Source organism: Bombina bombina, chromosome 5 (genome assembly GCF_027579735.1).
Source record: "Bombina bombina isolate aBomBom1 chromosome 5, aBomBom1.pri, whole genome shotgun sequence".
In the NCBI taxonomy this organism is placed as follows: Eukaryota; Metazoa; Chordata; class Amphibia; order Anura; family Bombinatoridae; genus Bombina; species Bombina bombina.
Window position 1 is genome coordinate 342,289,858 of NC_069503.1, and position 18,278 is coordinate 342,308,135.

The 18,278-nt window shown below is 36.9% G+C and overlaps 1 protein-coding gene across 1 annotated transcript in view; it reads left to right on the forward strand.

Annotated features, from left to right (window-relative positions):
* DNAH11 (dynein axonemal heavy chain 11) overlaps positions 1 to 18,278 on the forward strand; it is an 851,888-nt gene that overhangs the window by 279,593 nt on the left and 554,017 nt on the right. The window contains 6 exon segments of the mRNA XM_053715724.1: positions 929 to 1,162; positions 3,301 to 3,432; positions 5,009 to 5,169; positions 6,561 to 6,717; positions 6,808 to 6,953; positions 7,054 to 7,170. Of these exon segments, the coding sequence (XP_053571699.1) occupies positions 929 to 1,162; positions 3,301 to 3,432; positions 5,009 to 5,169; positions 6,561 to 6,717; positions 6,808 to 6,953; positions 7,054 to 7,170 (947 nt within the window).

Sequence of the window (18,278 nt, forward strand, 5' to 3'; positions counted from 1 at the left end):
TTGCAGTTGTAATTAGTTAACGCCAATTAGTGAAAGATATGTAGCAGGGTTTACCTTGAAAAGTGTTCAGGGCGCTTTCATGTTCTGTGATGTTGAAATTACACGAAAAAGGAGCAAAATAAATAAAGAAAATATACTGCAAAGTTGTTTCATTGCACATAACTAAATATTTTACTAAAAATCTCAAGGCATTTACTGTCTCTAAGTGTTATATATCAATACACCTAAAGAACACTTTGTTTTGCAGAAACACATTTGCTTAAAGGGACATTATACACTCATTTTTTCTTTGCATAAATGTTTTGTAGATGATCTATTTATATAGCCCATAAACGTTTTATTTTAAATAAATGTATAGTTTTGCTTATTTTTAAATAACATTGCTCTGATTTTCAGACTCCTAACCAAGCCCCAAAGTTTTATGTGAATACTGTCAGCTACCTTCTCCAGCTTGCTCCTGTTTGTGTAAAGGGTCTTTTCATATGCAAAAGAAGGGGGAGGGGGGGAGTGTCTTATTTGCCACTTGCAGTGGGCTTTCCAGCTACCTTTTCAACAAAGCCAAACTGAGAGCTTCTAAGTAAGTTTTTAAACAGTTTTATACTGGATTTTTATATCAGTATCTGTGCATCTTATTCTTTATAGTAGTGTCTATTACATGCAGTTATATGAAAATGAGTGTATACTGTCCCTTTAACTAAAGATAACAGCAGATCATAGTGTTCTCACCCTCCTACCCTTCTAGATTTACAGGAATCCTCCTGTATTTGTTTTGTCTTGTCTCTTACAAGTTTTGTATCCTAGTTTTATTTAAACTAATGGTACCCATGGACAGCGCTGCGGAACATGCGTGAGCTTTATAAATAAAGTATAATAAGAATAACATTTGCTTTTCCTAAACCCACGTGATTTTTAAATTGAAATATATTAGGTAGAGCATTGGCTAAAAAAGATTGAAGACACAATGCAGGAAACCATACGATACCACATCACTGAGGCTGTGACTGCGTATGAGGAGAAACCCAGAGATCAGTGGATATTTGACTACCCGGCTCAAGTTGCACTAACAAGTTCACAAATCTGGTGGACTATTGATGTCGGAATTGCTTTTGACAGATTAGAAGAAGGCTTTGAAACGGCTCTTAAGGATTACAACAAAAAACAGGTATGGTCTGCTGATGTTAAAATCTTTTAATTCGTTTAACAAAGAAAATTGCATCACTACATTCCATTCTGCAGTATTTTATGCTTCTAATCAGATGCCTCTTCCAGTAGCGTATTGCTGCACACAAGCCTACCTACATATGCTCTTCAACAAAGGATACCAAGAGAACAGAGCACATTTGATAACAGAAGTTAATTGAAACTTTGTTTAAAATTGCATGTTCTTTCAGACTTATGAAAGCTTAATTTTGACTTTACTATCACTTTTAAGCATGTTTGATAAAATACATCTCAGTAAAATCTGAAATACACTAGTTATATGCTATATAATGTTTAAAACGAACCTTCAACCAGCATTACCAGGGATTATAGATAGTAACATAACTGATTGATCAAGGTTGGGAGGGGTGCTACTTGTTTTGTTATTGTTATTAAAGCAGAGTTATGGGGGGCAAAGCAACAGTGGTTCCCCTATAATATACTGTATGTACCTGTGATGATTTATGTTTGATCCATTTGCATTACAGCTGGTGCCAGGAAACATTCTTTTCAGTTACAGGTTGCAAAAAAACAGACAGGACTGCGACCCACACTAAAAACTGCATTTCCAGCTTCCCAGTTAAAATATTGTGAATTGGAATTTTCTGCGGTGTTTTGTTTGTTCACATTTTATGCCACAATTGTAATTGTCAATTGCTAGTGTTTGTGGGAGGGTAGTTTGTATTTACAAGGCTTATTGTAAATAAAGACAATAGTATTCAGACCTATCTCATAATCTATACATTAAAGGGACAAGAAACTCACTTTCATGATTCTGAGAATGATTTAAAACAGTTAAAAACCAAAACTTTTAATCTACTTCTATTTTCAAATTTACTATGGCCTAGATTACGAGTTTTGCGTTAGAGGCTGTGCGGTGCTAACGAGCAGTTTATGCTCACCGCTCACTTACAGACAGCACTGGTATTACGGGTTTTTAGAAACCCGGCGTTAACCGCAAAAAAGTGAGCGAAGAGCAAAATTTTGCTCCACATCTCACCTCAATACCAGCGCTGCTTACGTTAGCGGTGAGTAGGTAAAATGTGCTCGTGCACGATTTCCCCATAGGGATCAATGGGGGAGAGCCGGCTGAAAAAAAGTCTAACACCTGCAAAAAAGCAGCGTAAAGCTCCTAACGCAGCCCCATTGATTCCTATGGGGAAATAAAAGTTATGTCTACACCTAACACCCTAACATGAACCCCGAGTCTAAACACCCCTAATCTTAAATTTATTAACCCCTAATCTGCCGCCCCCGACATCGCTGACACCTACATTATATTTATTAACCCCTAATCTTAAAAAATTTATTTTAGTGTTTGCGATGTGGGGGGGGGGCCTCGGTTTAGGGGTTAATAGGTAGTTTATGGGTGTTAGTGTACTTTTTAGCACTTTAGTTAAGAGTTTTATGCTACGGCGTTGTAGTGTAAAACTCTTAACTACTGACTTTAAAATGCGGTACCAGTCTTGACAGGAGAGGGTTTACCGCTCACTTTTTGTCAGACTCGTAATACCGGCGCTATGCAAGTCCCATTGAAAATATAGGATACGCAATTGACGTAAGTGGATTGGATTTGCGGTATTTCCGAGTCTGGCCAAAAAAGTGAGCGGTACACCTGTACCTGCAAGACTCGTAATCCCAGCGGGCGTTAAAAAGCAGCGTTAGGACCTCTTTACGCTGCTTTTTAAGGCTAACGCACAACTCATAATCTAGCCATATGTTTCTTGGTATTTCTGTGTTGATGAGCATACATAGTTAGGCCCAGCAGTTTTGCAACAATGCTTGTAGCAATGTTGTATACTTTTGAGGACTAAATGTAGCATTGTTTGTTATTTTTGTAAGCAAATGTTCTACATTTTGTCATTTTTGTAAACACATGTTCTACATTGTTGCAAAGAGTTCTACTTCTAATAAAAGTGCTGCATAACTATGGTTTTCCCCAAAAAACAAAAAAAAATTCTTCCAGAATTTAATTTTTTATTTTTTAAAAAAAATGGAGATTCTTTTCATTGTAATTCAGCCCAGTGTTACTATTTTATATTATGTATAGTGTTTTGCTATTTAGAGCCATGTGTTGTATTTACTGATGCTGTCTTTCAGATTACACAGTTAAACGCCCTCATTACCATGTTAGTTGGTGAACTCACTGCCGGCGACAGACAGAAAATCATGACAATCTGTACAATAGATGTGCATGCCAGGGATGTGGTTGCAAAACTTGTCACTCATAAGGTATCGGCTCAAAGCTCAAGATAAACATTTTTATTTTTTTATTATTATGCTGCTTACCATTTAAACTCTTGGCTGTTAGATATGTTATATGGTAGTCTGTGTGTTAATCTGAAATATGTTAATGTAATATAGAATTACCCAGAGTCTATCACTATAACTTTAACTAGTGTAACATGTGAACTTTAATTAACATATAGGGCCACAAATAACCACATTAAGGGCTAGATTACGAGTGGCGCACTAACTGTTGCACGCAAGTGAAAAGGGGTGTATTGCGGGTGTTTGCGTGCGTCGAAGTAGCGTGCATATTACAGGTTGAAAGTGAACATTGACTCGAGTGAAATTTAATTTTACGAGCGTCGGGATAGCACGACTTCAGAGTTCTGGTGAAACAAAAGAAAATGCACAAAACATCAAAAATACATTTAAAAGTACAGTTACACTCATATTAACACTGTCTGATAAAAATTATTAAAAAAATATTGCATAAAAAGTTATTAGGGCTCAAAGATATGAGGTCTCAGGTGTTAATTTTTTTTTTACTGCAAAGGCCTTTAACACAGATATACATACATATACATATGCCACATATATGTGTGTACATATGTATTTATGTGTGTACATATGTATTTGTGTGTACATATGTATTTATGTGTGTACATATGTAATTATGTGTGTACATATGTATTTGTGTGTGTAAATATATGGATTTACAGACATATATACACATGTAAACACATAAATACATATGTACACACACACACACACATATATATATATATATATATATATATTCTGTATATATATATATATATCTTCATTGGAGCCCTTTACAGTCAAGTAACTATAATATGAATATTGCATAAATATGATTTTAAAGTGTTTACTTTAACTGTTTACTGTATTTACTGTAAATATTTTATATTGCAATGTTCTTCTTATAGGGGAAAATGTTCTGTGCCTTTATAAATAGATAATGTTGTATTTATTTATAAATAGAACATATTCTTCTATGTAAAGAACATTGGAATGTGAAACATTAATATTTCACGTTTGGTTAGAGCACTTCAGAAAATGTGATCTGGTTTGCGTGTGAGTAGGGTGTTAGGTGTTTTTCTTTTCATGTTCCATTGAAGTCTACGGGGGAATAAACTACGCGGTCACTATATTTGTACTTCTGCTTTTTGCGCACATCAGGTTAGTGCAAGTGCGAAAACGTAATACTTTTAACTTGTAATAAGCACGTTAACCGACAAGCGCAAAAAGCCTCCGTCTGGCAAAGTTAACGTGCGAGTAGGAGCGCAAGCTACTACTCCACTCGTAATCTAGCCCTTAGCTAGTTACAGGAACAACTGTTTTATTGGGACAGTACATTTAATAAATAATTGCAATGCATTTAAAGCAGCATATGGAAGCAAGAGTTCCCCTGGCAACCACCCCACTTCTCAAGCTGTTGCTTTTAATACTGCTCTGCACTACATTAATGTCTAAGAGGTACTGGAGATCTTGAGAACTGAACCTCTAATTTACCTAATTTGTGCTCAGTCTTTGTTTACGTTGTTTATTTATTGTAAAGGTGACCAGTGGGCAAGATTTTGCATGGCTCTCTCAACTGCGCCATCGTTGGGACGAAAAACAACAACATTGCTTCGCTAACATATGTGATGCACAGTTCCAGTACTCTTATGAATATTTAGGCAATACTCCCCGCCTGGTCATCACTCCTCTGACTGATAGGTAAAGTGCTGCGTTTATTTAAAGGGTCATAAAAGTCAAAATTAAACTTTCAGTATTCAGGTAAGTTAGGTAAGTGAAATTAATTTATTATTGAGTTGGATGGTAGGCTTCCCTGAACAGAAAAGTCTTCAGGGAGCATTTAAAGGAAGAAAGATTAGGGCAAAGCCTGACAGCACGAGGGAGAATGTTCCACATATATACTATTGCCAAGTCATTAAAGGGACATAATACTCATATGCTAAATCACTTGAAACTGATGCAGTATAACTGTAAAAAGCTGACAGGAAAATATCACCTGAGCATCTCTATGTAAAAAAGGAAGATATTTTACCTCATAATTTCCTCAGCTCAGCAGAATAAGTTCTGTGTAAAAAGTTATACTCAGCTGCTCCCAGCTGCAGGTAAAAAAATTAAAAAAAATGAAGAAATGAACAGCAGCCAATCAGCATCAGCAGTGCTGAGGTCATGAACTCTTACTGTGATCTCATGAGATTTGACTTAACTCTCATGAGATTTCATAGTAAGCTTCCTTTACCTGATTGGTGAAATAATATGAGAGTGCACGATGCTCATACTTTCAGCTGTCCCAGGACAGACACACTAAAATGCTGCTTAGAAATCCTTTACAATGGGAGGTGGCTACTGAGGAACTTTTGAGGTAAAATATCTTTCTTTTTTACATAGAGATGTTCAAGTGATATTTTCTAATCAGCTTTTTACAGCTATGCTGCATCACTTTCAAGTGTTTAAACATTTGGGTATTATGGCCCTTTTAGATGAATCTGCATATAACAAACTGTGGTTATCAGCTGAAGTATATGTTTATACGACTCTGTGTTGGAAATAAAAGTATAAAAAGCAACATGTTCTACCAAGGGAAATGCAGGAATACATTTAAGGTTAGATTGATGCCCCTAAAGGTTGCAGGTCTGTTCATTTGAACCTGCAACTGTTGTTTATAAAGCAACTTTAAACTTGCTTCCTAAATCCTCTGTGTAATGATAGAGTTGGCAGATGAAAATCACCCCGTACTGATTCAAACAGGGTGATTGACAAACCCTGGTCTCACGCAATTGGTTGGCATTGCACGAGCGGATGCTTGTGTAATGCTAAATATGGGGGACGAATCATCCCCACAATTTTCATTCTCGGGGTGAACAGTTTGATTACGGACAGATTCACTACATGTGAACCTTGTCAATTTGATTAATGATAAATCTGCCTCTTAATATTTTACAGGCTCATATTACTTTTGTAAAATAATAAATAAAATGCAATGATAAAAATTGTTAATGCATTGTTTATTCACGTTTTGGCTGACACTGGACCTTTTTAAATCTTTATTCCATGACCAAATGGTAAACTTATTTTTTCTATTGCTTATTTTTAAGATGCTACATCACCCTTACTCAGTCCCTTCATTTGACTATGAGTGGCGCTCCTGCGGGCCCAGCTGGGACGGGAAAAACGGAAACGACTAAAGATTTAGGTCGAGCGCTTGGCATCATGGTTTATGTTTTCAACTGCTCTGAACAGATGGATTATAAGGTAAGTAAATTGGGACTCAGTCTCTGCATTTTAACATATCTCATCTTCTACATGAAAAAGAGTGCAGTTGCATTGCAATTTGTCTTGCAGTCTGTAGGAAACATATATAAAGGCCTGGCTCAGACAGGAGCCTGGGGATGCTTTGATGAGTTTAACCGGATTTCAGTAGAAGTTTTATCAGTTGTGGCAGTGCAAGTGAAAAGTATTCAAGATGCCATTCGGAATAAGAAAGAGAGGCAAGTAAAACATCTATCCTGAAATAATAACTTACATCAAATCAAAATGTAATCTTTTGCAAGGAAAGCTTTTCATGGGCTGTCCCTCTGCTTCTGACAGATTTCTGTTCCTGGGAGAAAACATCACATTGAAGCTATCAGTTGGAATATTTATTACTATGAATCCGGGATATGCTGGTCGAACAGAACTGCCTGAGAATCTCAAGGCTCTCTTTAGGCAAGCAGCTGGAGCTTTTATGCCACCTATTGTTGAATATGGGAATTGCATTCTGCAACAGATAATATTTCTAATGTGCTTTACTCAGCAGTCGTTTAACTACATTCACTTACTATATGATCAGTATGAAAAGGGCTCTTATTTTTAAAGACTTTATTATCTCAAGTGCTAAAACAGCCTGATGAGCAGATTTATTTTTCCAGTGTCATTCCATTACAATCAATTTGAAGTTTCCAATGTGAAAATTTAGTATTCAACTCTGTTGGTATTTGATTCATTGTCTGTGAAATTCCAGTCCATTGGATGCATAGGAATTTAACTTAAGATGTTCATATTACAAATTACAAATATGTGTCACAAATTAAAATATAACACAGACTGATTAAATTATTGGAGATGGCTGCATATGAGTGCAGGTTTTCAATAAACTAACAATCACCAAGATTACAAGTTGTGCGCTAAACCTGGTACGTAAATAACGCAAAAATGTTTGCTGTATCGCACTCTCTATAGCGCTGCCATTACAAGTGACAGAAAAACCTTCTTTTGTTGTGCGATATGATGCGATAACCTCCATACGGCACAAAAGCCAAGGCCTGACTTATCGTGCACATTTCCCCCCATAGACAACAATAGAGAAAGAGTGTTAGAAAAAAACTAACACCTGCGATTGCGGAATGGTGATCGCTATAACGCATTACCTATTGATGTCTATGGGGACAAGAAGATTATATAAAAAACATAAACCCCTAGTCTAAATACCCCTAATCCGCCGCCCCCGACATCGACGATACTAAACAAAGTTATTAACCCCTAAATCGCTGCCCCCGACATCACTGACCCGAAATGAACCTATTAACCCCTAAACCGTCGACCCCCACATCACAACTACTATAGAAAACCTATTAACCCCTAAACCACCAGACCCCACATCGCAAATACTAAACTAAACCTATTAACCCCTAAACTGCCGGCCCCCCACATCGTGACACACTAAATTAAACTATTAACCCCTAAACCTAACACCCTCTAACTTTAAATTAAAGTTACAATATACTAACTACGTTAAAATAAATAAATTTACCCATGAAATAAAAAAAACTAAGCTTAAACTATAACATTACTATTTTAAAAACCTAAAATAAACGAAAAATAAAAAACCTAAATTACAAAATTAAAAAATCCTAACACTACAAAAAAATAAAAAAAATCTAACATTACAAAAAAAACTAAAATTACGAAAAATAAAAAAAAATCTAACATTACAAAAAATAATAAACAAAATTATCCAAAATAATAAAAATTAAACCTAATCTAATACCCCTATGAAAACAAAAAAGCCAGCCCAAAATAAAAGCACCCCCTAATGTAACAATAAACTACCAATAGCCCTTAAAAGGTCCTTTTGTAGGGTATTGGCCTAAGTTAAACAGCTCTTTTACATAAAAAAAGTACAAAGTACCCCTAAAAGTAAAACCCTGCACCTAACCCCCCCCCCAAAAAAAAACCTAAGCTACCCATTGCCCCTAGAAAAAGCATTTGTATGGGCATGGCCCTTACAGTAAAAGGGCAATCAACTCTTTACTGCTCATTAAAAAATAAATAAATCCCTAATCTAAAAAAAAAAAAAAAAAAACATAATTACTAACCTCAAAAAATGTAATCACAGTTCCTGGACATCCATCTTCATCCAAGTGGCGACAAGTCTTTATCCAGGCGGCGACATCTTCATCCATCTTCTATCTTCATCCCAGTGGTGCGGAGCTGAGCAGGACCGGCGACAACGACAACAACATCCATTGCAGAGCCTCCTCTTCATGCAATCTCTGCACAATGAAGATTGAATGCAAGGTATCCCTTTTATATTTGGGGTACCTTGCATTCCAATTGGCTGAAATATTTAATTCAAATCAGCCAATAGGATGAGAGCTGCTTAAATCCTATTGGCTGATTTCAACATACATATACATGTCTAAATATGAATATATATATTCAAATATAAAAGATGCACTCACCGGAATTGTAGACAAAAAAGGTTTAAAGCAACTTTCTAATCATAGGAATGTGTTATACATATATGTTTTGATCTGTATATATCAAATATATAGAAATGAACCCAATTTTTTTCTTTCATGATTCAGATAGAGCATGCAATTTTAAGCAACTCTCTAATTTACTCCTATTATCAAATTATTTTCATTCTCTTGGTATCTTTATTTGAAATGTAAGTTTAGATGTCGGCCCATTTTTGGTGAACACACTGGGGCATATGTATCAAGCTCCATATGGAGCTTGATGCACCGTGTTTCTGGCGAGCCTGCAGGGGGCGGCGTTGCACCAGCAACTCTTGTGAGCTGCTGGTGAAATGCTGAATACGGCGAGTGTACTGCTCGTCGTATTCAGCGAGGTCTGGCGGACCTGATCCGCAGTGTCGGATCAGGTCCGCCAGACTTTGATAAATATGGGCCACTGTGTTGTTCTTGCTGATTGGTGGGTAAATTCACCTACCAATAAACAAGTGCTTTCCATGGTCTGAACCAAAAAATAGCTTAGATGCCTTCTTTTTCAAATAAAGAAAGCAAGAGAATGAAGAAAAATTGATAATAGGAGTAAATTAGAAAGTTTAAAATTGCATGCTCTATCTGAATCGCGAAAGAAAAATTTTGGGTTCAGTGTCCCTTTAACCATACATATGTTCAAACAGATATCAGATGACAATAGACTGAATTACAATTACCCATTATTCATGACTTGAATCAGTGTCTGTGAAGATAGTGACAGCTCTAAAATGTGACAGGTACGTACAGGTGACACAAAAATGGGGAATATGATCTCCAATTACATGTCACCATGAGTAAGGTCAGGGGGGACAAGTATCATCACCCAATTTCACCCCCCACCACCCCTTCTAGGTACCACAAGATCCAGAGGGGGAGGAACAATAGACAAGGAGGGTGAAATATAATGCGCAGATCCCCGTCAGGGCAGATAAATGACATAATCAATAACCTAAGCCCATATCAACTGTCTACATCTGAAATACAATTGCTAAATAAAGGACTATCATTTGTCCCTAGTAATAGTGTTTCGGATCTTGACCTTAAACTTAATTTACACAAATTTAAAAAAAAACTTTAAAAATTAAACATTTTCAACATCTTACTCCTAAACCTTCACTTGATATATTAGGTGAAAATAAATTTAAGTAGCCTAGTGGATTTGAATCAAGTAACTGTAGTCCTAGTTCCAAGACATTTATGAGACTTGTTACACAAGAATTGGAGAATGAAAACAAAAACGCACTATGGAAACATAATTTAAGCATAATAGGCTTTTTGTGCGCGTCGGGTTAGCGTGAGCACAATAACTCTTTTACTTTCAACTCTTAATACCAGCGCAACCTGACATCCAACCCGATGTGCGCAAAAACTAAATAGCCCTCCACAATCTGGATCAAAGTATGTTATACAAAGGGCAAAAGTAGCATGTTACTTAAAGGGACAAAATACTGAAATGTTTTTGTATAGTGTACATGAAAGAGCAGGTTAGACGTGTGAATCTTTAATTTTTTAGCATGAAAAATGGTTAAAGGGACAGTATACACCAATTTTCAATTACCGGATGTAATAGACTCAACTATAAAGAATAATATGCAGAGATACTGATCTAAAATCATGTATAAAACCATTTAAAAACTTACTTAGAAGCTCCCAGTTTAGCACTGTTAAAAAGGTTAGCTGGAACACTCACTGCAAGTGGTTCTATAGCCAAAAAAAGCAGACCCCCCCCTTCCTCTGCTTATGAAAAGACTCTTTACACAAACAGGAGCAAGCTGGCGTAGGTATACATCAGTATTCTCCTAAAGCTTGGGGCTTGGTTAGGAGTCTGAAAATCAGTGCAATTTTATTTTAAAAATAAGCAAAACTATACATTTAAAAAAAAAAAAAGCTGTATAGGCTATATAAATATATCTACAAAACATTTATGTAAAGAAAAAACATAATTTATGTAAGAACTTACCTGATAAATTTATTTCTTTCATATTGGCAAGAGTCCATGAGCTAGTGACATATTGGATATACAATCCTACCAGGAGGGGCAAAGTTTCCCAAACCTCAAAATGCCTATAAATACACCCCTCACCACACCCACAATTCAGTTTAACGAATAGCCAAGCAGTGGGGTGATAAAGAAAGGAGTAGAAAGCATCAACAAAGGAAATTTGGAAATAATTGTGCTTTATACAAAAAATCATAACCACCATAAAAAGGGTGGGCCTCATGGACTCTTGCCAATATAAAAGAAATGAATTTATCAGGTAAGTTCTTACATAAATTATGTTTTCTTTCATGTAATTGGCAAGAGTCCATGAGCTAGTGACATATGGGATATCAATACCCAAGATGTGGATCTTCCACTCAAGAGTCACTAGAGAGGGAGGGAATAAAAATAAAAACAGCCATATTCCGCTGAAAAAATTAATCCACAACCCAAAAAAATAACTTTATTTCCATTTTTGAAAGAAAAAACTTAAATCAAAAAGCAGAAGAATCATACCGAAACAGCTGGCTGAAGAACTTTTCTACCAAAAACTGCTTCTGAAGAAGCAAATACATCAAAACGGTAGAATTTAGTAAATGTATACAAAGAGGACCAAGTTGCCGCTTTGCAAATCTGATCAACTGAAGCTTCATTCTTAAAAGCCCACAAAGTGGAGACCGATCTAGTAGAATGAGCTGTAATTCTCTGAGGCGGGGCCTGACTCGACTCCAAATAAGCTTGATGAATCAAAAGTTTCAACCAAGAAGCCAAGGAAATAGCAGAAGCCTTCTGACCTTTCCTAGGACCAGAAAATAAAACAAATAGACTGAAAGTCTTCCTGAAATTTTTAGTAGCTTCCACATAATATTTCAAAGCTCTTACCACATCCAAAGAATGTAAGGATCTTTCCAAAGAATTCTTAGGATTAGGACATAAGGAAGGGACAACAATTTCTCTACTAATGTTGTTAGAATTCACAACCTTAGGTAAAAATTGAAAAGAAGTCCGCAAAACTGCCTTATCCTGATGAAAAATCAGAAAAGGAGGCTCACAAGAAAGAGCAGATAGCTCAGAAACTCTTCTAGCAGAAGAGATGGCCAAAAGGAACAACACTTTCCAAGAAAGTAGTTTAATGTCCAAAGAATGCATAGGCTCAAATGGAGGAGCCTGTAAAGTCTTCAGAACCAAATTAAGACTCCAAGGAGGAGAACTTGATTTAATGACAGGCTTAATACGAACTAAAGCTTGTACAAAACAGTGGATATCAGGAAGTATAGCAATCTTTCTGTGAAATAAAACAGAAAGAGCGAAGATTTGACCTTTCAAGGAACTTGCAGACAAACCCTTATCCAAACCATCCTGAAGGAACTGTAAAATTCTAGGAATTCTAAAAGAATGCCAGGAGAATTTATGAGAAGAACACCATGAAATGTAAGTCTTCCAAACTCTATAATAAATCTTTCTAGAGACAGATTTACGAGCTTGTAACATAGTATTAATCACTGAATCAGAGAAACCTCTATGACTTAGAACTAAGCGTTCGATTTCCATACCTTCAAATTTAGTGATTTGAGATCCTGATGGAAAAACGGACCTTGAGATAGTAGGTCCGGCCGTAACGGAAGTGGCCAAGGCGGGCAACTGGACATCCGAACCAGATCCGCATACCAAAACCTGTGTGGCCATGCTGGAGCCGCCAGCAACACAAAAGACTGTTCCATGATGATTTTGGAGATCACTCTTGGAAGGAGAACTAGAGGCGGGAAGATGTAAGCAGGATGATAACACAAAGGAAGTGTCAGTGCATCCACTGCTTCCGCCTGAACATCCCTGGACCTGGACAGGTATCTGGGAAGTTTCTTGTTTAGATGAGAGACCATGAGATCTATCTCTGGAAGACCCCACATCTGAACAATCTGAGAAAACACATCTGGATGGAGAGACCACTCCCCTGGATGTAAAGTCTGGCGGCTGAGATAATCCGCCTCCCAATTGTCTACACCTGGGATATGCACCGCAGAGATTAGACAGGAGCTGGATTCCGCCCAAGCAAGTATCTGAGATACTTCTTTCATAGCTTGGGGACTGTGAGTCCCACCCTGATGATTGACATAAGCCACAGTTGTGATATTGTCTGTCTGAAAACAAATGAACGGTTCTCTCTTTAGCAGAGGCCAAGACTGAAGAGCCCTGAGAATTGCACGGAGTTCTAAAATATTTATTGGTAATCTCGCCTCTTGAGATTTCCAAACCTCTTGTGCTGTCAGAGATCCCCAAACAGCTCCCCAACCTGTAAGACTCGCATCTGTTGAGATCACAGTCCAGGTTGGCTGAACAAAGGAAGCCCCTTGAACCAAACGATGGTGATCTATCCACCATGTCAGAGATTGTCGTACATTGGGATTCAAGGATATTAATTGTGATATCTTTGTATAATCCCTGCACCATTGATTCAGCATGTAAAGCTGTAAAGGTCTCATGTGGAAACGAGCAAAGGGGATCATGTGCGATGCTGCAGTCATGAGACCTAAAACTTCCATGCACATAGCCACTGAAGGGAATGACTGAGACTGAAGGTGCCGGCATGCTGCGACCAATTTTAAACGTCTCTTGTCTGTTAGAGACAGAGTCATGGACACTGAATTTATCTGGAAGCCTAAAAAGGTGATCCTTGTCTGAGGAATCAAGAAACTTTTTGGTAAATTGATCCTCCAACCATGTTTCCGAAGAAACAACACTAGTTGATTTGTGTGAGATTCTGCAGTATGTAAAGACTGAGCTAGTACCAAGATATCGTCCAAATAAGGAAACACCGCAATACCCTGTTCTCTGATTACAGAGAGTAGGGCACCCATAACCTTTGAAAAGATTCTTGGAGCTGTTGCTAGGTCAAATGGAAGAGCAACAAATTGGTAATGCTTGTCTAGAAAAGAGAATCTCAGACACTGATAGTGTTCTGGATGAATCAGAATATGAAGGTATGCATCCTGCAAGTCTATTGTGGACATATAATGTCCTTGCTGAACAAAAGGCAGAATAGTCCTTATAGTCACCATCTTGAAAGTTGTTACTCTTACATAACGATTCAAAATTTTTAGATCCAGAACTGGTCTGAATAAATTTTCTTTCTTTGGTACAATGAATAGGTTTGAATAAAACCCCAAACCTTGTTCCTGAGGAGGAACTGGCATGATTACCCCTGAAGACTCCAGATCTGAAACACACTTCAGAAAAGCCTGAGCTTTTACTGGATTTACAGGGATGCATGAGAGAAAAAATCTTCTCACAGGAGGTCTTACTTTGAATCCTATTCGATACCCCTGAGAGACAATGCTCTGAATCCAATGATTTTGGACAGATTTTATCCAAAAATCCTTGAAAACCCTTAATCTGCCCCCTACCAGCTGAGCTGGAATGAGGGCCGCACCTTCATGCGGACTTAGGGGCAGACTTTGGTTTTCTAAATGGCTTGGATTTATTCCAATTAGAGGAAGGCTTCCAACTGGAAGCAGATTCCTTGGGAGGAGGATTGAGTTTTTGTTCCTTATTTTGACGAAAGGAACGAAAACGGTTAGAAGCCTTAGATTTACCCTTAGGTTTTTTATCCTGAGGCAGAAAAACTCCTTTTCCTCCAGTGATAGTTGAAATAATAGAATCCAACTGAGAACCAAATAAATTATTACCTTGGAAAGAAAGAGATAGTAATCTAGATTTAGATGTCATATCAGCATTCCAAGATTTAAGCCACAAAGCTCTTCTAGCTAATACAGCTAAAGACATGGATCTAACATCAATTTTGATAATATCAAAAATGGCATCACAAATAAAATTATTAGCATGTTGCAGTAAGCGAGTAATGCTAGATATGTCAGGATCCAAATCTTGTTGCGCTAAATTCTCCAACCAAAAAGTTGAGGCAGCCGCAACATCAGCCAAAAAAATTGGTCTGAGAAGATGACCTGAATATAAATAGGCCTTCCTTAGATAGGATTCAAGCTTCCTATCTAAAGGATCCTTAAAGGAAGTACTATCTTCCATAGGAATAGTGGTACGTTTAGCAAGAATAGAAATAGCCCCATCAACTTTGGGGATTTTTTCCCAAAACTCTATAGATTTTGCTGGTAAAGGATACAATCGTTTAAAACTTGAAGAAGGAATAAAAGAAGTACCTGGCTTATTCCATTCCCTAGAAATCATATCAGAAATAGCCTCAGGAATAGGAAAAACCCCTGGGGAAACCACAGGAGGTTTAAAAACAGCATTTAAACGTTTATTAGACTGAACATCAATAGGACTGGTTACCTCAATATCCAAAGTAATTAACACTTCTTTTAATAAAGAATGCATATACTCTATTTTAAATAAATAAGTAGATTTGTCAGTGTCAATGTCTGAGGAAGGATCTTCTGAATCCGATAGATCCTCATCAGAAGAGGATAAATTATTATGTTGCTGGTCATTTGAAATTTCATCAGCTAAATGAGAAGTTTTAAAGACCTTTTACGTTTATTAGAAGGTGGAAATGCAGACAAAGCCTTCAGAATAGAATCAGATACAAATTCTTTAAAATTTACAGGTATATCATGTACATTAGAAGTTGAAGGAACTGCAACTGGCAATGTACTATTACTGATGGAAACACTATCTGCATGTAAAAGTTTATCATGACAACTATTACAAATGACATTTGGTGGAATAATTTCTACACTTTTACAACAAATGCACTTAGCTTTGGTAGAACCGATGTCAGGCAGCAATGTTCCAGCAGAAACTTCTGAGGCAGGATCAGATTGGGACATCTTGCTCAATGTAAGAGAAAAAACAACATATAAAGCAAAATTATCTATTTCCTTTTTGACAGTTTCAGGAATGGGAAAAACTGCAAAAGCATATGCCTCTGATAGAGAAAAAAGCAAGAAATAATGCAAAAAAATTGGCGCCAAGTATGACGCACAACGTAACGTAAACTTTTTTTGGCGCCAAAAATAACCTGAAATGACACACTCGCGTCACTAATGACGCCGCCGTGTGAAAGGTCTCGGCGTCACGTATGACGCTGGAAATGACGAAGTTGCGTCATAAACGTCTTTTTCCGCTGCAAAAAAATTTTCACGCCAAGAATGACGCAATAAAGTTTAGCATTTGACGCACCCGCGGGCCTAATACCCGCAATAGCAAGAAGTAGTCAATTGAAAAAAAGACTAAACCCCAGGTAAGAAATAAATTTCTTAAATGTTTAAATTCCCCAAATATGAAACTGACAGTCTGCTGAAGGAAATACATGAACCTGACTCATGGCAAATATAAGTATAATACATATATTTAGAACTTTATATAAATGAATAAAGTGCCAAACCATAGCTGAGGTGTCTTAAGAAATAAAAAACATACTTGCCAAAAGACACCCATCCACATATAGCAGATAGCCAAACCAGTACTAAAACAGTTATTAGTTGAGTTATTGGTATATTGAGAGTATATCGTCGATCTGAAAAGGGAGGTAGGAGGTGAATCTCTACGACCGATAACAGAGAACCCATGAAAAAGACCCCCGTTAGAGAAATCATCGTATTCAATAGATGATACTCCCTTCACATCCCTCTGACATTCGATGTACTCTGAGAGGAATCGGGCTTCAACAATGCTGAGAAGCGCATATCAACGTAGAAATCTTAGCACAAACTTACTTCACCACCTCCATAGGAGGCAAAGTTTGTAAAACTGAATTGTGGGTGTGGTGAGGGGTGTATTTATAGGCATTTTGAGGTTTGGGAAACTTTGCCCCTCCTGGTAGGATTGTATATCCCATATGTCACTAGCTCATGGACTCTTGCCAATTACATGAAAGAAATCTAGTGTATAATTTCCATTTAAGTAATAGCTGTTTGCATTTAAAGTGAATTAACAGTGAATAAATGTGAACATCTCAGTTCTGTGACTCTTGCTCACTGGCTAAGAAAGACAACTCCCAAAAGTGGGTTTATTATGCACAGGAATATTCATTTAAAAAAAATAAAAACACTAAAACATTATGGAATACCCTCTCCTAGACAGAGGTAAGAATTGTTTTGAGTAATAGGTTACTTTAATTTCTTTCCATCCTGTCAGAATGAAATATTTAGAAAGGAGCCATAGGCGTTTCAATTACAGAGTATTTGAATTCACACACAAAACAACATATAGAATTTGACTATGCCTTTCTTATCAAGAAGACGTTTGAACTAGAGAAGAAAATAAGGAAATATAGGTAAACATAGGAAACACACATGAAAAACTATAAGAATCAGGCGTATTGAGGTATTTTCAGGTGACGTCATACATGAATTGTCACAGCGGGTGTTCATGGAAGCAAAAGAGGGCCAAAGCAAAAGTGACACATACTTATCATGTGTGCAAATCCTTGTTCCATATCATTCTGAGTAATTTCAGTCTACAAACACTGAATTGCAATCATAAGTGAATGTTTAAATGATTTCTCTATGGTTAATGAATGCTCAGATCTCATAGTTTAAAAGTGTTAATTGAGCTGTATTATTCACTTTCTTGCACGACAGTAACATTGGCATTTTAAAAAAACATGTTTCTTGTCAGTTCCAAGGTGTTGAAATTCAAAAGTCCTAAAATCATTTGAAAGTATATGGAGAGTTTTTGGTATACATTTGTTTGAAAAGCGTAAGATGAAAGGGTTATCAATATAATTGTTTTTTAAACATATTTGGAATGTATTTTTTATTTACCTCACAAAGAACCATGCATAAGCAAATTCTGCTTGATTACAATGGGCCCTATAGAGCACACCATTTTAAACAGCTTTTCAAATGTATTTTGTTTCTTGGTATCCTTTGTTGAAGAGCATATCTAGGTAGGCGCAGGACCATGCACATGTCTTGAGCCTATGTGGCAGCAGGCAGTGTTTGAAATAATATATAACACTGTTATAAAGATTAGTGCAAACACTTGCGCCATATAAAGCGCAACAATGTATAACATTGTGAAACATCTTGCCGCAATACAAATTATTAAAACATCACTAACGTTCTGCATTGTGAGATTTTGAGAACAGAATT